Source organism: Artibeus jamaicensis, unplaced genomic scaffold (genome assembly GCF_021234435.1).
Source record: "Artibeus jamaicensis isolate MK-2021 breed Jamaican fruit bat unplaced genomic scaffold, CSHL_Jam_final scaffold_1019, whole genome shotgun sequence".
Classification (NCBI taxonomy): domain Eukaryota; kingdom Metazoa; phylum Chordata; class Mammalia; order Chiroptera; family Phyllostomidae; genus Artibeus; species Artibeus jamaicensis.
In genome coordinates this window covers 22,571,990-22,594,394 of record NW_026522025.1, presented here as the reverse complement: position 1 = coordinate 22,594,394, position 22,405 = coordinate 22,571,990, and the positions used below count along the sequence as shown (strand labels likewise).

At 38.5% G+C, this 22,405-nt stretch overlaps 1 protein-coding gene across 1 annotated transcript in view; it reads right to left on the bottom strand.

Annotated features, from left to right (window-relative positions):
• Positions 1-10,761: 10,761 nt before the first annotated feature.
• Positions 10,762-22,405, bottom strand: part of ACADM (acyl-CoA dehydrogenase medium chain) — a 41,829-nt gene continuing 30,185 nt past the window's right edge. Inside the window, exons 9-12 of the mRNA XM_037132821.2 lie at positions 18,037-18,177; positions 16,831-16,926; positions 13,403-13,651; positions 10,762-11,644 (exon numbers count right to left, since the gene is read on the bottom strand). Of these exons, the coding sequence (XP_036988716.2) occupies positions 11,573-11,644; positions 13,403-13,651; positions 16,831-16,926; positions 18,037-18,177 (558 nt within the window). The 3' untranslated portion in view covers positions 10,762-11,572. The remainder of the gene's footprint in view (positions 11,645-13,402; positions 13,652-16,830; positions 16,927-18,036; positions 18,178-22,405) is intronic.

Here is a 22,405-nt window from a genome sequence, read left to right as displayed (position 1 = left end):
TCTTTTTAATGTGTCTGTATGTGAGAGAGCCCTCATCAGTTAGGAATTTAATGCCCAATGGGAAGAACAGCTCTTTGAGATCCAGACCTGTAAGTTTACTTTTGGCCAGTGGCTGACGTCGTAGACTGGGAAAGTTTAAGTTCTTAATGTGTCTGAAATTACACATCCATAAAATACTTTACTATTTTTGAACAGTATGAATTAATAAATTAGATTATGCCTCAGATTAAGCAACTCTGATCTGATTAGTTTTTATTAGAGATAAACAAGTAGTTATAAATGGAATAGTCCCCAAATTAACAGAAAATTTCAAATATTAACTTCTACTACTTTGAATGAGCTAGACATTAAATGAAAAAAGTATTCTTACAGAAATTGCCAGCTCAGAAACATTTTTCAAGTTCATATAATTAAGGTGAATCTTTGGACAGATCAAAAAATTTTAGTAATTTAAAAGAGAAAAAAACAGCTATGTGTCTTCTTCTTTCCTTTTAAGTATAATACAAGTATAGTGCCATATGTGTAATTTCAGTTTATTTTTCAGTGAAAAAATTAATTAGTCTGAATTTCCTAAACATTTTATACTGATTTATTGGTCAAAATAGCTAACCTAAATCCTACATAAAGTTTGACTTTTCAAAATATTAACTTGGGCTCCATTAAATTGAATCATTTTAACTTCTAAAATTCCAATAGCGGTTATGTTTTGAATTATGTCAGACTGAAAATAATTTTTAAGATCTTTAGGAAATTTAAAACCTTGGATTGATATTGAGTGAATTTATGAATAATTATTGCACAACTACATTGTTTCATTAATACAATATTAAATCATTGATTACTGAGCATAAAATTAAGTTCATATACATTTATTTTTTATGTATCTTTTGTTTCTTATTTTTATATACTCTGGAGTAAGTTATAGCTTTGGGTGGGTCAGGTTAATAAATGTTTCTTTTTGCCACTTTAGGTTGTAAAGCGATATGTATAGCCATGTAAAATTGTGCTAATATTTAGGAGCTTTGCTGGTCTGTTAAAATGTTTATGTATGACAAACAGTTCTCAATAACCTTCCTCCAAGCTTTCTCTGTGAACTAGAAGTCACTTTCTTTGATGATCATATAATTATAATAAGAGCAATAGTGACAGAAAAATACAACTCTGTGTAGATGTTTTTACCATTTTTATTTTTATTTTTTTAATATATTTTATTGATTATGCCATTACAGTTGTCCCATTTCCCCCTTCATTCCCCTCCACCCTGCACACCCCCTCCCCCACTATTCCCCCCCTTTAGTTTATGTCCATGTGTCTCAAGTTCTTTAGATTCTATATTTCCCCTACTATTCTTGCCCTCCCCCCTATTTTCTACCTACAGTCTATGCTTCTTGTTCTTTGTACCTTCTCCCCCTTCTCTTCTTCCCACTCCCATTGCTTTGCTGGATAGAGCAATCTTGGGTGTAGGTCTTTGGATTTCATGACTTGAAATACTTCTTTCCAGCCCCTTCTTGCCTCTTAAGGTCTCTTTTAAGAAGTCAGCTGAAAGTCTGATGGGAACTCCTTTGTAGGTGACTGTTCCCTTATCTCTTGCTGCTTCTAGGATTCTCTCCTTCATTTTAATCTTGGTTAATGTAATGATGATGTGCCTTGGTATGTTCCTTCTTGGGTCCAACTTCTTTGGGACTCTCTGAGCTTCCTGGATTTCCTGGAAGTCTATTTCCTTTGCCAGATTGGGGAAGTTCTCCTTTATTATTTGTTCAAATAAGTTTTCCACTTGTTGCTCTTCCTCTTCCCCTTCTGGTACCCCTATAATTCAGATGCTGGAACATTTAAAGATCCTAAGCCTCTCCTCATTTCTTTGAATTCTTGTTTCTTCATATTTTTTCTGTTTGGTCATTTTTTTCTTCCTTCTGGCCCACTCCCTTGATTTGAGTCCATTTCCTTTCCATCACTATTGGTTTCCTGTGCATTTCCTTTCATTTCACTTAGTTTAGCCTTCATTTGTTTCTCTAATTTGTGACTAAAATCAACCAATTCTGTGAGCATACTGATCACCAGTGTTTTGAACTGTGCATCTGATAGGTTGGCTATCTCTTGGTCACTTAGAAGTATTGGCTCTGGGGCTTTGAGCTGTTCTTCTTGAGCCATAATGTTTTGGTCTGTTCATGCCTGTTACATATGAGGGGCAGAGCCTTAGGTGACCTGTGTTGCTGAATTGGGACACTGTATGTGGGGGTGGGGTCAGAGAGGGGCACTGGCATTTGTTCTGCTCTCTCTCGTATTTTGGTCCCCTCTGCTGCTTCCTGCAAGCAAATTGGGCCCTTCCGATGCTGGTTCCTGGGGGTGTGGGCTTGCACACCCTCCAGGACCATTTGGGTGTCTCCGATGAACTCTCTGTGAGCCTGGGAGCTTCTCCCGGCACCTCGACCCCGAAAGTTTTTCCAACTGGTGCTTTTAGGCTATAATTCCCGTTGCTGGGGCCCTGGTTTTCGAGGTCTGTCTCACTGCTTGCTCCTCTGCCTGTTTTATCTGCAGGCGAATGTGGTCAGCCAGCCGCATTGAGCCCTCACTGGATCCACCCATTGCCACTCCACACTTGGGATCCGCCAACCACTGCCTGCACACCTGGGTGGGTCTGGCCACCTTTTCCTGTGTGACCTTGCTCTGCTAGCCGCTGACTCTGCCCCTCTTACCGGTCTGGATGAATGGTTCGTTGTTGTTGGACTTCCATACAGTTCAATTTTCTGTGTTTGGTTGTGTTTTTCTTACTAAAACTTTGTTGTCTTTAAACTTGGTTGTGTGGGAGGCACAATGTTTTCACCTATACAGATGACCCCTTACAAAACCTGGGTTTGAACAGCACTGGTTCACTTACATGTGGATGTTTTTTTCGATAAATACATATAGCACTGTAAATGTATTCTCTTCCTTATGATTATTTCTTCCTTATGATTTCTTCCTTATTATAAACTTGTAGTTTATAAATTCAAATCAGCATTTGGAATGCATGTATTTTATTTACCTTCTAATTTCTATGTAATACCCAATTTAGGGTATTAGAAAGTGTCTAAATCCCCTTATCAGTCTCTGGCTGTGCTATTAAAGTACAATTTCATAATTGAACATAAAACTAGTCATTTAAATATCTTTTATAAAATATTTGATTATTTTCATAATTTAGTGTGGTATAGAATATGGATTTGGCCTTGTTACCCAGTCCCTGGCTCTGAGTTCCTAAATTCTTGGAATTTTTGGAATAGTTCATTAATCATAATAAGCCCCTTTCAAAAGATCATTTGTTAAGTTTATGCAAATTAAGTGATTCTGAGTGGGGCTCCTAGAAAGTGCTGGCCACCAGAAAGACTAAATAATTAAAGGGTAGTGTAATGTACTGAATTGTCTTCCCCCACTCTATCCCCTCCCCAAATTTGTATCTTGAAGCCCTAACTTTTCCCCATGTGACTGCATTTGGAGACAGGGCCCTCACAAAGGCAATTAAGGTTGAATGTTATAAGGGTAAGGCCCTAATCTAACAGGACAGTCTCTTCCTCATAACAAGAGAAAACATCGCCATAGCTCCCTCTCCTCACGCGTAAGCACAGACAGTGAGGTCTATAACCCAGGGGAGGCCCTCACCAGAAACCAACCCAGATGACCCCTTGATCTTGGACTTCTAGCTTATAGAACTGTTAAGAAAATAAATTTCTGTTGTTTAAGCTACCCAATCTGCGGCATTTTGTTAAGGCAGCCCTAGCTAATAGAGGTATGACTTAACCCCATCCTTGACCTCTGGGGCTAAAGATTCCCTTATACATACTCTTTTTTAAAAAATATTTTATTTTTAGCAATATGAAAAGGGAAAAAGAGAGGGAGAGAAAAACTGATTGGCTGCCTCTTGTATGCACCCTGACCGTTGGGAACCACCCTCCCTGCCTGGTTTCAGGATCTGTAACCCCACATGGCTAAGGCTGAGTGAGCGACCTTCCGACCATAAGCCACTAAGGAGACAAAGCTTATCTCCCTGGCAGGAGCGCAGCTTCTACTTCTTTTTCCATAACTGGCCTCTAATACTTGATCAGTTAGTCAATGATGGGTATGATTCCACCTGAGAGGCATGATCATGCGGAAGCCCCAGGGAAGGACTTGGGGGGCTATGGAGAAAGGGGGTGATGGACTCTTGACCCTCAGCTTTGATGAAGCCTGAGTCCTCAGTCTGTCTGTGAGAAGTCTCCTAATTTCTTGGCTATCTTGCCTCCTCTGCCTGACTTAAGCCTGAAACAATGACAGAGTGCGGTGCAGCCCTGTGCTAGAAAGGGTGGGCTCCCCTGGTGATCAGGCCTAAAAGAGAATACAGGAGAGGGGAAGATGGTAACAGAGTAGGACAGAGAGGATTGTTTCACCCCACACATGGGAGAAAAACCTGGCCAATCTGCGGATGAACACAGCAAAGAGCCAACAGTGCCCCAGCATATAAGAAAATAGGAGTCTAGAAATTGTAGCGGACACTGAAAGACCAGACGGTGAGGAGACGGCTGAAGGACAGTAAGGTCTGAGGGACCAGCTGCCATCCTCGTCCGGCACCAGGGGCCTGGCACTGGGTCTGCCACAATCTCTTTGGCAACTAAGGGCCAGCAGCAGGGTCCTTAGGAGAGAGCTGGGTCATCAGCTCCCTCCCTTTCCAGCTGGATGTGGTTTGAGCAACACCTGGAGAGACCTGTTTGCTTGAAGCGTCAGAGAGGGGAGTGGGCACAAGGAGGCAAACATGGGGGCCATGATCACCATGGAGTCTGTGGACGCTGTCTTGGGAGAATTGAGAGTCACAATGTAGGGCTCTGACCCCCGGCTCTTGCCGGTCTGGCTGGAGAATTGGGCTGAGCTGAGCAACAGGATTGCGTGGGAGAAATTTCTTGAAAAGTAAACTGCTTGGAAGATCCTCCTGTAACAGCTGCTCGGCCTGACGGCAATCCTGAAGTTGAGCAGCAGGCCTTGCGTTCCCCCATAGCACTGGGAAAGGTTTGTGCCCAAGCCTGAGGGAAGCCTGGCTGGGCGTGTGTGCCCACACCCCAGCCCATGGTGGTGACTCCCTGGGAAAGAGTGCTGGGTGGAACACTGTGGAGAGGTGCCAGACTGGATCTTGGGACAGTGCTCACAAGACTGGCTGAGTACACCAAGAAGGGAGAAAGGCCACACCAATTGCTCTGCAGCCTGGTGCAGTCAGAGAGACCAGAAAAAACGGTTTGGCCAGATTGAACAGAAGAAGAGGTGTTTTTTTCTTTTTTTTTAAGTAATCTTTTATTTTTTAAACTTTATTATTGTTTTATCTTTTAATACTTTTCCTCCTTTCCTTCTTTCTTGTTTTATTCCTTCTTCTTTTCTTTCCAAAATTCTCACTTTTTCCTCCCTTCTCCTGCCCTTTTTTATTTATTTATTTATTTATTTACCCACAACTGACACGAAAATTCTGGAACTGTAAAAAGACCAGAGTTGGACCCAAAGAGGGGGCATCCCAACAATAGAGACAGAGAGACAAATCTCACTTTGCTGTAGCAGAGAAACTACAAGTTGCTGTACATTTCTATTATTATTTTTTCATTATTCTTACATTATTTTATTTTAATAGTATCTTTGTATCCCTCCTCTTTCTGTATAGTCTTCTTTGCTTTGGCTGGTTATATTGTATCATTTGATGGGTTCCCCCTGTCCTCTCATTCATAGTGTATTGCTAATTTACTGTCCCTCACTTCACCTGTGCTCCATTAGCACACTACTGAAGGTCTGATACTCCTTATTCTTGGTATCTCAAAGATTCTGTCATATGATTGTTGCTCTAATATTATTGTAAATAATAGCTATTATTTACAATTGTAAATATTACACAACACCTCTCCCAGATCTTAGCCCACTTCATTCTTTCCTGAACTATATTGCTGTAGTGATTAACTCTATTCTCTCACACTCTACACCTATTTACTATCCTTTATTCTCACCTTACCTCAGAATCTGACCTCCCACAACCTCACTGCTTTCTAGATCCAACTCACAAACCTTCCCTCCCCAACAAGAGTCTTATCTTCTTTCCATCCTTCCTTAAAAGTGGATAGTTGGGTTGAAGATAACAGTTAACACTATACATAGCCAAAGGATCTCCTATCTCTTCTCTACCGGCTGCTACTGTAAATATCATAAAATACACTCCTGCTGACATAAACCATTTTGCCTTCCCCTCCAACTGATCACAAAAAAAAGAGTAGTGGGAAGCGGTGAACACCAGGATACCCACTGGAAGAGGAAACTCAACAACAAAGGAACCACCAACAGATAACAGCAGAAGAAGGTGAAGGAGGGAGTGGAAACCACACAAACTTCAATCCAGGATCTATCTGGATATACAACTGAACAGTGGAGAAACTACCCAGTGCAAGCAACTGAACAAGAGCAAAAGAGAATCCTCAAAACCCTATACACACGAAAGAATTAGCTTCAAAACAACCTGCCCTCACCAGCACAACAAATTAAAACAGGTGGTGGACAGAGAGACCATCAGTTAACCAGCTGCTGGGAAGGACCCACAAAAGAAAGACCCCAAAACAACCAAAACCCAAAGACAAACACAGAGCCAACATAAAGGACAGCCCAAGACCAGTGAGCTGGGGAGATCAAGGAGACTACACCACTCAATCTCGCAGGTATTATACCACAGAAGTTCACATCATAAACCCAGGAAACCAGAACAAATCAATTTACAAGCAGAGGCTAACAAGAAGAGTCTCACAAACAATGGGAAGACAAAGAAACAAACCCCCAATGAAAGGAAAGGAGGAAGCCTCAGAAAGAATGATAGATGGAATAGAGGCAAGTCAGCTATCAGGCACTGAATTCAAAGCACTGGTTATCAGGAAGTTCAAAGAGCTCACAATGAGCTACCAGAAACTACAGGGGAGCTACAATGAACTCACCGCAAACTATATCAACATGAAAAAGGAAACAGAAACTATCAGCAAGGGCCAAGAGGAAATGAAGAACAGAATTTCTGAACTGAAGAATACAGTGGAAGGAAACAAAAACAGGATGGATGAAGTAGAAGATCAGATCAGCAAATTGGAGGACAAAGTAGAAAAAAAAACCACCCAAAAAGAGCAACAAAAGGAAAAGAGGCTCGGAAAGAATGAACAGGGATTAAGAGAAGTGCAAGACAATATAAAACATAATTATAACCGAATAATAGGGATACTAGAAGGAGAAGAAGAAGAGCAAGGGATAGAAAATTTATTTGAAAAAGTAATGATGGAAACTTCCCTAATTTGATGAGATAATAAGTTACATAAATCCAGGAAACACAGAGAGTCTCAATCAAGAGGAACCCAAAGAGGCCCACTTCAAAGACACATCATCATTAAAATGGCAAAATTCCAAGATAAAGAGAGAATCTTAAAGGCAGCAAGGGAGAAAAAGAAGTAACATACAAGGGAGCCCCAATAAGGTTAGATGCTGACTTCTCAATGGAAACACTCCAAGCAAGAAGAGAATGGCAAGAAATATTCCAAGTAATGAGAACTAGAGGCCTACAACCAAGGATACTTTACTGAGCAAGGCTCTCAATCAAGATAGAAGGCCAAATAATGAGCTTCCAAGACAAAAGAAGTCTAAAAGAATACACCTCCAACAAACCAGCTCTGTAAGAAATGCTAAAAGGAGTGCTTTAAGGAAAGGAAGGAAAAGAGAGAGACAGAGAGGAACACAGGTACAAAAATGGCAATAAATAAGTACCTGTCAATAACAACCTTAAAAGTAAATGGGTTAAATGCTCCAATCAAAAGACATAGAATAGCTGCATGGATAAGAAAGCATGATCCACACATATGCTGCCTACAAGAAACCCACCTCAGGACAAAAGACCTACACAGACTAAAAGTGAAGGGCTGGAAACATATTTTCCAAGCAAATGGACAGGGAAAAAAAGCTGGAATAGCAATACTCATATCAGACAAAATAGACTTCAAAACAGGCTATAAATAGAGACCCAGAAGGTCACTTCATAATACTCAAGGGAAGAATCCACCAAGAAGACAAAACATTGTAAATATATACATATGCACCCAACATAGGAGTACCCAAATATGTAAAGAAAATCTTAGAGGACTTCAAGAAAGATATTGACAGCAACACAATTATAGTAGGGGATTTTAACACCACACTGTCAAAAATGGACAGATCCTCCAACCAAAATATCAACAAAGATATTGTGGCATTGAACAATGCCCTAGATGAAATGGACTTAACTGATATATATAGAGCTCTTCATCCCAAAGAAGCTAAATACACATTCTTTTCAAATGCACATGGAACATTTTCAAAGATAGACCACATAATAGGACACAAAACAAGCCTCAACAAATTTAAGAAAATTGGGACCTCTGGCCAAGATGGAGGAGTAGGTAGAAACACTGTACCTCCTCGCACAACCAAGTTTAAAGACAACAAAGTTTTAGTAAAAAAAAAAAGCAACCAACACACAGAAAATTGAACTATATGGAAGTCCGAAAACAAGGAAATGTTTAGCCAAACTGGTGAGAGGGGTGGAGCCAGTTGCTGGTGGAGTGGGGTTGTGAAGGAAAACTCGGCAGGACTGACCCAGGTGAGGGTGGCGGTTGGCAGATCCCAGGTATGGGGTTGCAACGGACAGATCCAGTAGGGCACAAGGTGGCAGGCTGACCACGGTCACACATTCGCGCTCAGATAAACCAGGCTGAGGAGCGAGCAGTGAGAGATTGTGCAGGCCCCAGCGGCAGGAAGCAGCAGAGGGGACCATTATTGCCCCTCTTTGACCCCGCCCCCACATACAGAGTCACAACCCAGCAACTGAGTTGCCCTGCCCTGGTGAACACCTAAGGATCTGCCCCTCATACCTAACAGGTGCGAACAGACCAAAACATTATGGCTCAAGAACAACTCAAAGCCCCAGAGCCAATAACTCTAAGTGACCAAGAAATAGCCAACCTATCAGATGCACAGTTCAAAACACTGGTCATCAGGATGCTCACAGAACTGGTTGATTTTAGTCACAAATTAGAGAAACAAATGAAGGCTAAACTAAGTGAAATGAAGGGAAATGCACAAGAAACCAATAGTGATGGAAAGGAAACTGGGACTCAAATCAAAGGAGTGGACCAGAAAGAGAAAAAAATGACCAAACAGAAAAATATGAAGAAACAAGAATTAAAAAAAAATGAGGAACCTCCAGGACATCTTTAAACATTCCAACATCTGAATTATAGGGGTACTAGAAGGGGGAAAGGAACAGCAACCAGTGGAAAACTTATTTGAACAAATAATAAAGGAGAACTTCCCCAATCTGGCAAAGGCAATGGACTTCCAGGAAATCCAGGAAGCTCAGAGAGTCCCAAAGAAGTTGGACCCAAGAAGAAACACACCAAGGCACATCATCATTACATTAACCAAGATTGAAATGAAGGAGAGAATCCTAGAAGCAGCAAGAGATAAGGGAACAGTCACCTGCAAAGGAGTTTCCATCAGACTTTCAGCTGATTTCTTAAAAGAGACCTTAGAGGCAAGAAGTGGCTGGAAAGAAGTACTCCAAGTCATGAAAGGCAAGGACCTACAACTAAGATTACTCTATCCAGCAAAGCTTTCATTTAGAATGGAAGGGCAGATAAAGTCCTTCTCAGATAAGATCAAATTCAAGGAGTTCATCATCACCAGGCCCTTATTATATGAGGGGAGAGGGGAGGGAATTTCAGTGGAAAAGGGGAAGGATTTACAGGAACTAGTATAAAGGACACATGGTCAACAACTAAGAGGGGTGGAAATGGGAGGGAGGCAGAAGCACTGGGGTGGGGAGTGAGCTGGGATGGGAATAAAAGACAGAAAAGTGTACTTGAACAACAATTAAATAAATTTAAAAAAAGAGAATACATAAAACCCTGTGAACCCACCTTGTTAAGAATACTCTCAAGTGATAAGGGTCCAAGCAGGAAATGAGTTTGTTTCCCAAAGTTTTGTAGTCCTTTAGCTAACAGACCCTGATTCAGAATAGGCCCTCATAGTTCTTTGTATGCTATCTATTGTTTGATCCTTACCACCTGACAATGATTAATGAACTTTACCTGTATTCTTGTGCAAACTGAAACCCAATAAAATTCTGTCAAGCCAAGTGTCAGCGTGCTCTCCCCTTGAGAGAGTGGCCAGGCTGCTCTGAGACACTCCCTCCTTGAGGGAGTAGCTGTGCTGTACCCTTTTCTCCACAGGACTTGGTAGTCCATGTGAATTTGTCTCATATCTCATCCATAATACCACAGACACTGCGGGGCAGTGTCTACATCACCCTACTGGGAACAGAACCTGCAACCCAGGCATGTGCCCTGACCTGGAATAAAACCAGTGTCTTTTCCCTTGGCAGGACAATGCCCAACTGTGGAACTGAGGCACACCAGTCTGGTCCACAGTCGTTGATTCTTACATTATTTTGCATTTGTATTTTCTGAGCTATCTCATAATAAAATCTCATGAAAAATGGGCAGGTAACTTCATGTAGTTCAAAATCAAAACATGACTTGTTTTCCCATCGTAGTATATAAATTAGGTATCCACTATTGCACGAAGTAATAATACTTCCTGGAAAGAATACAGACACTGATAAATGCTGAACACTTTTACTTAAGTTTCTTTTCAGAATGTATGCAGATGAAGTGAGATTGTGTACAATAGGCCAAAGGCTACCCACAGACCAATAAAGTCATAAAATAATTTAAAGCAAATTTTATTGATTGATTACAAATAAGGTAAGTGAACTGTGGGCTCAGAATTAAACAGATTTTCAAGTAATTTCTGGTTCCTGTATAATGAGACAATATAAGCACTGAATTTTTTACTATTACTGTACAAACTGAAAACAAATACTTTCCAAATTGCAGCAAAATGAACTACTCTACTACAATATCATTAAGTCTAGAAAGTCACTGGCAAGTTATTTGATGGCATCCACATCCTACAATGTTTTCTCAATGTAAATTTTAAAATATCCTCGATACTTTTATCAGCCCATGTTTCTGTCATTGGGAAAATATTGACTTCTGCTATTTTAATTTTAAAAGGTCAAAATAACAAAACAAGTGTATTTCTCAAGGTTAATATAATTCAAGTACAGTGGTACTAAGAACAACACATAATTTTAATGAAACCAAATCTATTTGAGGAAAGGCAAGTCATAAAGTTAAACAAAGGTAAAATTACTATTAGAATCAGTTGCACATGTTTACTTAAGAGCACTTATTTTAAGATTTTCACTGGGAAAAATTTGAAGCCCTTTCTTGTTTCTGTAGCTTAAACAGTGGGTTATAGTCTATTAATCATGTTTCTATAGTCATTTTTCCCCAAGCAATTTTTTTTGAAGGAGAATTTTTTTTACTTAGAGAGGAAGGAGAAGAGAGACAGAGACATTGATCAGTTGCTTCTGAACATGCCTCAATCAGGGATCGAACCCAGGACCTTTCGGTGTACTGAACAAAGCTCCCATCAGCTGAGCCACATCACCCAGGGCTCTATAGTGATCCTGTTAATTTTTATACTTGCCAATGTGTTCACGAGCTATAATAAGCCTTTGAATTTGTGCTGTACCTTCATAAATCTGCAAGGAAAAAGATATACAGGTAAGTTAAGTATCTTCATTACACAAATACTTCAATTTACCCAATATTTTAAAAAGTACTGTAAGCTCTACTGTAATACCCAACTGAATCAAACCATACATAGTATAGTGATTCAAAATCTGACTGTGATACCCATGAAAATATATAATTTTGTAAAGATTTTAAATTATTATAAAAAGTGATTTACCAGAACTTTGGAGGAGTCTTAAAAAAATCAAATATTACTGTTTCAAACAAGTCTAGGAAACCTGAAGTTTGACGTTGCTAAAACTATTTCTCCAATTTTTCTGAACTGTTTTTAGCTAGTTGTTACCTTCAGTCATTTTCCATTCCTTGCATCTGATTTTTTCTCTTGCTGCCTAAGGAACAGAGCTGCTAAAGAAAATGATGCTGGAAAAATTTGGTTTTGTTCACTTCCTTGCAGCCAACCTTCACTTCCATTTGAACTTTTAATCCTAGCAATTTGGTAGTTCATCTCTCAGATGGCACATAAAAGTTAAATGGTTGATAATTATAATAATTATAGGCTGCAGAAGAGAGATAGTATCACCAGATAAACCTGCACCTTTGGATACAGCACAGATCCTGGCCTCACTTTTTTCTTGTCTAAACTGAGAGGCTGTACTATGTCTAAATTTCCTCCTCACTCTAGCATTCTAAGATTCTACTACTAGAATTCAAATGACTGGATTTCTCAAATAGCTTCAGAGGTAGAGGGAAGCAAGGGATGAGATAATGAAGAACATGGGTTAGACTTACTTAAGCTACATGCAGAGAATGTGTGCATTTATATCTAATTTATTACTTTTCTCCCATCTCTTAAATTTTTCTAACCCCACCAATTTAATTTAAAAAACAGAATTATCTATACCTGTCTCCTCATGTTGGTTTTTTTACTCCTTATTACGCTTTCAGTCAATTCGATCATTGTCAGGCAACATTCAAAATAAAGTAATTTAATTTTGACTGCTATGCATACTGTCCTGGACAGGAAGCTAAGCTTACTAGAGCATCATCCCAATATTCCAAGGCTGTTCGATCTCTGACTAGGGATGGAACCCACATAAAAGAATCAACCAATGAATGCATCAGTAAGTGCAACAACACATTGATGTTTCTCTCTATCTCTCCCCCCCCCCAATATCAATAAAACTGTATCTTATGTTACTGGGAATCATCAGGTAGTGTTTCATACATATACACACACACACATACACACATAAACAACTGCTATGCATACTTTTTGGAGAGCAAAGGGTGAGTTACAAGTAGTTAGGATGTCAAGACTCAAAGAAGGCTGATCTAGACCCATGTATATATCTAGACCATTTACTTTGTTAACCTATTTTTCTCCTAAGGCATATACTTAAAGATAACATTATTTCTGTCAATTAGTTCTAAAAACTTCAACTTAAAACCATCTGAGGTGTTATTTATTATTATTACTACTAGTGGCATAAAATCTCTAAGCCAAGGTGTCAAACATATTATCACTAGGGGCTACATCAGCCTCGTGGTTGCCGTCAAAGGGCCAAATGTAATTTCAACTCCTTAACAGTTAAGGAGTAGTTACATTTATACAGTCCTAAAATTAGTTTGGCCCTTTGAAGGCAACCAAGAGGCTTATGTGGCCCTCGGCAAAAATGAGTTTGACATCCCTGCTCTAAATGATCACAATCTATTGTCATCTATAGGTACACGGTTTCCTAAAAAACAAGAATTATTTTTGATGTTACCTGATAGATCTTGGCATCCCTCATTAGTTTTTCCACAGGATATTCTGAATTAAATCCAGCACCTCCAAAAATCTGCACAGCATCAGTAGCTACCTGATTTGCAGTATCTGAAGCAAATGCCTTTGCAATAGAGGCATAATAGGTATTTGAGCGACCGGCATCAATCTCCCAAGCAGCTCTTTGGTAACTTAATCTAGATAGTTCAACTTTCATTGCCATTTCAGCCAGCAAAAATGATACTGCTTGGTGCTAGAATTAAAAAGAAAAAAGTTTAAGAATATCATTGACTAACTTAAAAGGTTTTCTCCTAAATTTTTAAACTAATCTCAGACTGAAAAAGTTATACTCTGTTTCTTCCAATGCTAACATACTACAAAATCACAGCATACTTACTTACCAGGAATAGGACATTAACACTGGTACTATATTATCAACTTAATTATAAACTTCATTCAAATTTGGCCAAGTTTTCTACTCTTGTCATTTTTTCTTTTCAAGGATCCCAAATATAATTCTAACTGAGTTTAGTTGTTTTTTCTTCTTAGTCTTCCCCAGTCTGTTACAATTCCTCAGTCTTGCCTTGTCTTTCATGACCTTGACATTTCTAAAGAGTAATGATTGGTTATTTTTGTAGACTGTACTAATTTGGGTTTGTCTGATGTTCTCTTAGGATTGGAATGAAGTTATGCACTTTTAGCATAAATACTACAAACTGTATATATCTTTTGAGTCTCTTCTAGGATTTTTAAAGAAAATTGCTACATACAATGAATAATAATGAATATCAGATGTTGACAGGGGAAAGCGAGTGCCATGACAAGGTCAAATAAAAGATGCCTCTTATCTTCTAGAGATCCATAATCAAATAGGAGATATAAGATGGGTACTTTCACTAAAAGATAGTAAGAGATACAATTTATAGAACTGTATGAGTTATATGGCCAAGATACATGATAGGATGGATGTATGTTCACCACATATTGATAACTGAAAAATTCAAATACACAGTACAGTTACAGACTTGGGAAAATATATTTATGGATTAAGAATATAGAGCAAAATGTCCACTGTAATTATCTTTGAATGATGGGACTACAGATAAGTTTTATTAGGTAAGTTTACTCATACTGTACAAGTTATAATGAACACAGAATGGAACATATGCTTTAAAATAAGATACATTAAAAGAAGTGCTACAGGAATGAAGACCTGTAAATGATGACAGGTCTGCACCGATTAGTATTTGCAGTCGTATCTACTGAAGAGGAAGCTAGATTAATAGTCAGTGATATATATTTTACCAATCTGTATTTATGCAGTTCCAGCAATATGAGCTAATGGAAACTGTATTTCTGGCCACAGAGAAATGCTTGATTGAAAAAAAAAAGAGCTGAGGGAAAGAAACAAATCACCAGGCACCTCCAAGAAGGAATTTAAATCCGAACTAAAAAGAAACGGCATAGAGAAGGGAAAAAAAAAATTGGACTGAGATTTGGGTTCAATGGGAAAGTAGCTGGAGTTTTAATGAACACACAAGAACAGAAGACTTGGATGCAAGCATGAAGGTGAGAGGCTAAACTTCGGATTCCATGAATGCAAAGAAAAGCACCTAGGAAAAGAGATTCTTTCCAAAGGGAGAACTAAAAGTCTCTGCTCATAAGGGTGGGAAGGCCACAAAGCTTCTCTCTTGCCCAGGACGCTGCCTGAAAGGCTCAAAAACAAAAATGAATCTCTTAAACTGTGAAATCACTGTGTACAGCCTCTGTGGATCAAGATTCCTAAGTGAAGAAAATTAATGCAAAAAATAAATAAATAAAAGAAAACCAGCTCTTGAAATGGTGAAATCTCTGGGGTATCGATAAAAGTACAAAAAAGTATAAAAGTCAATCTCTAGGATGCTACCACAATGTACTGAAAAAAGATAATACCCACCTCGGATAAACCTACAAGCAGAGATTAGGGGAGAGAACACAGGAGCAATGGACAGCACTGTGGTGACTGTGGAGGGGGTGGTGGATGTGGAGGAGGGTGTGAGGAGGGGGTAGAAAATAACCGGCCATAACAGAGAGTAGAAGATGCAACAGACCCAAAGACTAATACCCAAAGAATGTGGAGATAACAGAAGAAAATCTGAAACTGACTATAAAGGAAGTATTTTTATGTAATTAAGGAGACAAGAGAAAGAGAAGCTGTGTTAAGAAACCAGGAAACCATAAAAAAAGAAGGGGTGAAACTGAAAAAGGACTGACGATACCTTCTGTAAATAAAAAAGTCATTGAATAATTTAATAGATAGGATTAAGTAGCAAATTAGGCACAGGATCAGAGAACTGGAAAACTGTCTGGGAAAATTATCTAGAATACAACATAGAGAGATAAATAATGAAACTGAGATTTAATGGACACAGAGCAGTACTAATCCAAATTTGATCTGTGAACCAGTACACAAACGGTTACTGGTTCATGGTATAGAAAGTGAGAGCAAACATTTAGAAACCTTTATAACAACTTGATATTGTTGTGACGTTCTTATATTTACAAAAATAATGGTCCACGATCAAAAATTAAAAACAAATTGATCTTTCATCAGTTTGAGCCCCACTGACAAATGGGGACAAAACAAGGAGGTGTTCAGTGTACAACCTATAGAGAGTTACGGGAGACAATAAAAATAATACATCTCTTCAATACTTGAAGAGGTAAGAGGTAAACATTTCCCTGGAAATGCATGGAAGATAACTCTTTAGTACTGCAATTATATGATAATCAAGAAGACATGAAAAGTAACATGGATTAAGAACATGAAATGAAGTCCTGGATCTGTAATGTATAAATTGTGTGATCTTTCCCTGGCTGGTGTGGTTCAGTGGACTGAGTGCCAGCCTGAGAACCAAAGGGTTGCTGGTTCAATTCCCAGTCTAGGGCACATGCTTGGGTTGCAGGCTGGGTCCCCTGTGGAGGGTATGCTTGAGGCAACGACACATTGATTGATGTTTCTCACCCTCTTTTTCCCTCCCTCCCCCTCTCTAAAAATAAATACATTATTGAATAAAAAATTGTGTGATCTTGGACAAATTATATAATCATTCTCAGCCTCAGTTTCCCAATGTTAAGTGGAGATTATATGAGCAAAACAAGCCAAGGTACTGGGAGAAGTAGACAATAAAATGTATAGCATAGTGTCGTGTATACCACAAGTACTCAGGAAATACTGGCTGTTCTTTTTTCTTTTCTTAACACAATTCCCTCAGCTGACAAAAGTTAGTGGCAGTGTAAAGAAAATCTACTCTTGACAGTCATCCTGACAGATCACAGTATCTTCTTGCTACCAGAGCAGAAATAGTTTGTACTTAAAAAATAATTTTCAAATATTTTGATGAAGATGAATGTATCTACATTTGAACAAAGTAAGTACAATATTAAAATTACCTCAACAAGGGCCTTTCCAAAAGTCTTCCGCTCCAGGGCATACTTGGTAGCTTCATCCAAAGCTCTCTGTGCTAGTCCCACGGCACCAGCTGCGACCTAGCATCATAACATTTTACAAAGCAAAAGCTCACGCTCACTTTAAAACACACAGTATAAATGCTATTTGTCTAAGATTCCAAATTAAGGATTATACAGAGAGGTAACCTATAGTTTAAGGCAACAAGAGACTAGGGTGGGGTGGGGAGGGAAAGCAGCTTTTAAATTTATATATTTATGAATTTAAGATTAGTGGAAGACACTTGTGAGGTATAGGATCACTGCTAGAGACAAATCATTCTTCAGTTTAACAAAGGAAAGCTTTCCAGAGAAAATATCCCTAATGAATGAAAAAAAATGAGTATGAGCAGGGTATGATTCAATATCCCTAAAAATTGAATTGATTTATAAAACATTGTATATTTATTCTTACATTTAAACTTCAGTCACCTTCAAAGTACTCCCCATTTGATGCAATACACCTATCAAGCCATTTTTTTCCCACTGCTAAGTTTTGAATTCGCTGATTTTTGATATCTTTCAATGCCTTTGCCCTTTTTGTTTCACCTCGTTCACATAGGCACAATGTTTCCCTTTGAGGGTTTTTTTCATTGGGGAACAAAAAAAAAAATGTTGCTCCAGGCAAGGTAGGGTGAATGGGGAGAGTGCAGCATGAGGGTCATGTTGTTTTGGGTCAAAAATCGCTAAACACTCAGCATGGTGTGAGTGTACTCATTAATAACCCATCATGAAATGCACAAATGCTTTGAAAGAATCTTCAAAAAAAATTTCACTGAAGCCAAATGCAGCCTCTTACAACAATGCCAGTTGGTACACTGATACAGATACATTCCTAGAACACTCACCGAGCCAGAAAAGCCTGTACAAGGGGCCTGCCCACTAGAAGACAATTCTGGGTTTTTTGGGTTCTCCCTTATGCATATCAGCAGAAATGATTAAACTTAGTATAAACTGCCTCTGTAAATCTAGCACCGATTACAGTAATTTTGTATTTGCTAAAATAATTTCTGTGACAGGCAGCAAAAGAACTGAATAATTCTAAAATATAAAATAATTATAAAGCAGATATTAAAAAAGAAATACATGCCAAGCTTACAATGTTAAAAATAAAACTACTCAATGTAATACATAAGAGATCATATTACTTACTGGAGGTCTGGTTTTATCAAAAGTTCCCATTGCAATTTTGAAACCAGCCCCCTCACCAATTAAAACATTTTCTTTAGGCACTTTCACATCTTCAAAGGTAATTCCTCTTGTATCTGAGCATCGCTGGCCCATATTTAATTCCTAGTAGAAAAAAATATATATATTAAAGGAACATTTTATGAGTTAGCATGAATTTTTGCTGTAACCACTGTTTTATGACTTTCTGCAATTGTCTAAAACAAGGGTCAACAACCTACGACCTGTAATGCCTACTTTGTAAAGTAGGAATAAAATCACACCTATTCATTTACATACCATTTGTGGTTACTTTCTTACTACAATGGCAGAATTGAGTAGTTGTGACAGAGCCCTATTATATAGTCCTCAAAATCTAAAGTTATTTATGATCTGTACCATTACAAAAAAGTGTCCACCCCTAGTTTAAAACAATGTTTCATCTAAAGGTTTAGATGTATATATTATGTGTACCTACAAAGACAAATTTTTTAAAACATTTTTTATTGATTATGCCATTACATTTGTTCTATTCCCCCCCATTCCCCCCTGCACACCCCTCCCCCACCATTCCCCCCCTTTAGTTCATGAACACGTGTCTCAAGTTCTTTAGATTCTACATTTCCCCTACTATTCTTACCCTCCCCCCTATCTATTTTCTATCTACTGTCTATGCTACTTATTTTCTGTACCTTCTCCCCCCTTCTCCTTCTCCCACTCCCCTGTTGCTAATCCTCCACATGATCTTCATTTCTATGATTCACTCCTGATCCAGCTGTCCTCTTAATTTGCTTTTGTTTTAGGTGTGGTTGTTGATAACTGAGTTAGCTGTCCTTTCACTGTTCAAATTTTTTATCTTCTTTTTCTTAGGTAAGTCCCCTTAACATTTCATATAATAAGGGCTTGGTGATGATGAACTCCTTGAATTTGATCTTATCTGAGAAGCACTTTATCTGTCCTTCCATTCTAAAGGAAAACTTTGCTGGATAGAGCAATCTTGGTTGTAGGTCTTTGGTTTTCATGACTTGGAATACCTCTTTCCAGCCTCTCCTTGCCTGTAAGGTCTCTTTTGAGAAATCCGCTGACAGTCTGATGGGAACTCCTTTGTAGGTGACTGTTCCTTTATCTCTTGCTGCTTATAGGATTCTCTCCTTCATTTTAATCTTGGCTAATGTAATGATGATGTGCCTTGGTGTGTTCCTTCTTGGGTCCAACTTCTTTGGGACTCTCTGAGCTTCCTGGATTTCCTGGAAGTCTATTTCCTTTGCCAGATTGGGGAAGTTTCTCCTTTATTATTTGTTCAAATAAGTTTTCCACTCATGGCTGTTCCTTTTCCCCTTCTGGTGCCCCTATAATTCGGATGTTGGAACATTTAAAGATGTCCTGGAGGTCCTTAAGCCTCTCCTCATTTTTTTGAATTCTTGTTTCTTCATCCTTTTCTGTTTGGTCATTTTTTTCCTCTTTCTGGTCCACTCCCTTGATTTGAGTCCCAGTCTCCTTTCCATTACTATTGGTTTCCTGTGCATTTCCATTCATTTCAATTAGTTTAGCTTTCATATGTTCCTCTAATTTGTGACTAAAATCAACCAGTTCTGTGAGCATCCTGATGACCAGTGTTTTGAACTGTGCATCTGAAAGTTTTGCTATTTCTTCATCACTTAGATTTATCGGCTCTGGGGCTCTGAGTTGTTCTTGAGCCATTTTGGTCTGTTCGGGCCGTTAAGTATCAGTAGTGGAGCCTTAGTTGTTTACCAGGGCAGGGCCACCTAGGTCGCTGGTTTGTGATGCTGTATGTGGGGGCGGGGTCAGAGAGGGAGCAATGGCGGTCCTCTCCGCTTACCAGTCCGTCCCACCACTCGCCCTGGCCTGTTTATCCGAGCAGAATTGTTGGAGCCTGCTGCCCTGCACCGTTCGGTCTCAATGCTCACCTCTTCACTGGTTTTTCTGCACGCAAATGCGTGACCTACCACAGACAGCCAGCCGCACCTGTGATCTGCGCCTTCGGCTGCTTGCGCACCACCGGGTCAGGGATCTTTTTGGTCAACCCGCTCTGCTGCTGGCTTCGCCCCTTACCAGTTTAGCTGAGCATTACGTTGTTTTCGGACTCCGTATTGTCGATTTTCTGTGTGGTTTGGTTGTGTTTATTGTTGTTAAAAATTTGTTGTTCTTAGATTTGGTTGTGTGCGTACGCAAGGTGTTTCCACCTACGCCTCCATCTTGGCGGAAGTCCGACAAATTTAATTATATGTTTGAAGGCTCTTTTTTCCCTTTTTACTGTTGAATGCCAGGAAAAGCATTTAGCAAACTAACTTAGGACATTTAATTTTAGCTTAACTAATAGAGCTAGCTAAGTAATATACTAGTTAAAAGTTGAATTTATGTTTTCTTTCAACTGTTTCTAAAAATTAGATTGAGGTAGAACTTACCACATAGAAAAATTCACCCATCTGCACATACATTTCCAATAGTTCTTTTTGTGTGTAATCACCATCACAGTCAAGACAAAGAGTACTTCAGTACTCCCAAAAGTTCTCTTGTACCCCCTTTCAGTCATTTTGTTTACTGTGTTCCCAGCTTCAAGCAACCAGTGATCTGATTTCTGTCCATATAGGTTTTCCTTTCCCAGAATGTCACACAAGTAGAATAATAAGGTCAGCATTCTGTGTCTGACTTTCCACTTTTCATAGTGCTTTTGAGATTCATTCACGTTGCTGCTAGTCAGTAAACCTTTCCTTTTACTGCTGAGTAATATTCCACTATATTGAATGTACCATATATCCATTATCCATTCATTAGTTGATGAACACTCCCTACCCCCAGTTTTTATCAATTATAAGTTAAGCTGCTATAAGCATTCATGTATGGGTCTTTGTTTTCATTTCTCTTGGATGAATACCTAGGAATGCTGGGTATGTGGTAAGTGCACATTTAACTTCACAAGAAATTGCTGAAGTAGCTACATTCCCTCAACTTTCTGTCTGGAAAATACACAAGCCAACAGAAGAGTTGTAGTAGTATATACCTTTTATCTAGACTCACCAATTGTTAACATTTTGCCACATTTGCTTTATTTCTGTGTTGGGGGTGTGTGTATGCATAACTATTAGCATTATTTGAATTATTTGAGAATAAGTTGCAGACATCATGACCCTTCTTAGAGAAAAAAAAATTAACCTTGTTTTTAATAAGCAGCATGAAAAGTATGGGCTAGGGGAACACAGAGCTATAAACAAATTCTTTAATTTGATTGTTTCAATATTAATAGTCTGCTTCCAGTCTTGAAGAAATGGTGACAATAATATATATTTGATAGAAAAATAAATCAATATCTCTTTATTTTGTCTTTAAGAGTTGATAAACTCTAGTACTTTAGACCTTCACTCAGATATATCTGAGAAAATTGTTTAAGAAAACACTGTTTATCCTATTTTGCAGAATCACCTCAAACACCAGAACACTTAAAACCAAAAAGCTTCCTGGACTCATTTCAAGCCATATAATTTCTAAAACACAAACCATTTTGAAACTCATCAAATTTCACAAATTTATAAAATGCCAGATGCTTCAAAAAAAAAAGATATAAGGAGGTTTAATTGCATACAATGTAATTATGCAATTTCTCTCTAATGAGAGAAATTATGTCTCTCTCATGAAGCTTCCCAGGCACAGGGATTTATGTCTGTTCTGATCCATACAATTTCCCCAATACCTAGAATAGTACCTACCATATAGTATTAACTCAATAACAAATATTTACTGAATTAGAGATTATTTAAAATGAGAAAATTGAGAACAAAAAGAAAATGAGATTAGATATAGCAAAATAAAATTGGAAGTGGGTTTACTACTTAAAAAAGTATAAACTGTTAGGTCTTTTATACTTTCTAAAGATGGGTGTAACTTTGGCCCTAAATTTTCTAGCAGCCATCCCTAAAAAGGAAACATGGATAAAATATAAATAAAACAAACCGATTGCTTAGAATAAGCACAACCATTCTTAGTACTTATAATTTGTTATACGTAACAATCTCATTGTAACTTTTATTTGTAAAGTACAGTCTACCGTTATATCTACTATTAAGACAAAATATAGAACATAGTGTCAGAAACTGCACTGGGTAAGTTCCTAGGACACCTTAGTATTGATCTCAACTCTGCCTCCCAATATGTAATTCTGAGTAAATCATTAGATTTGGATCTCAGTTGTAATATTCAGTACATGGACTGAAATAATGTAGAAATTATCTTCTACCTTTAATACTCTATATCCTATCAAAGAAATTATTCCTCTCATGAAATTTAGCAAAATGCTTCTATCTTAAAGAGGCATGGGCACAGAAGAGAGATTCTGATG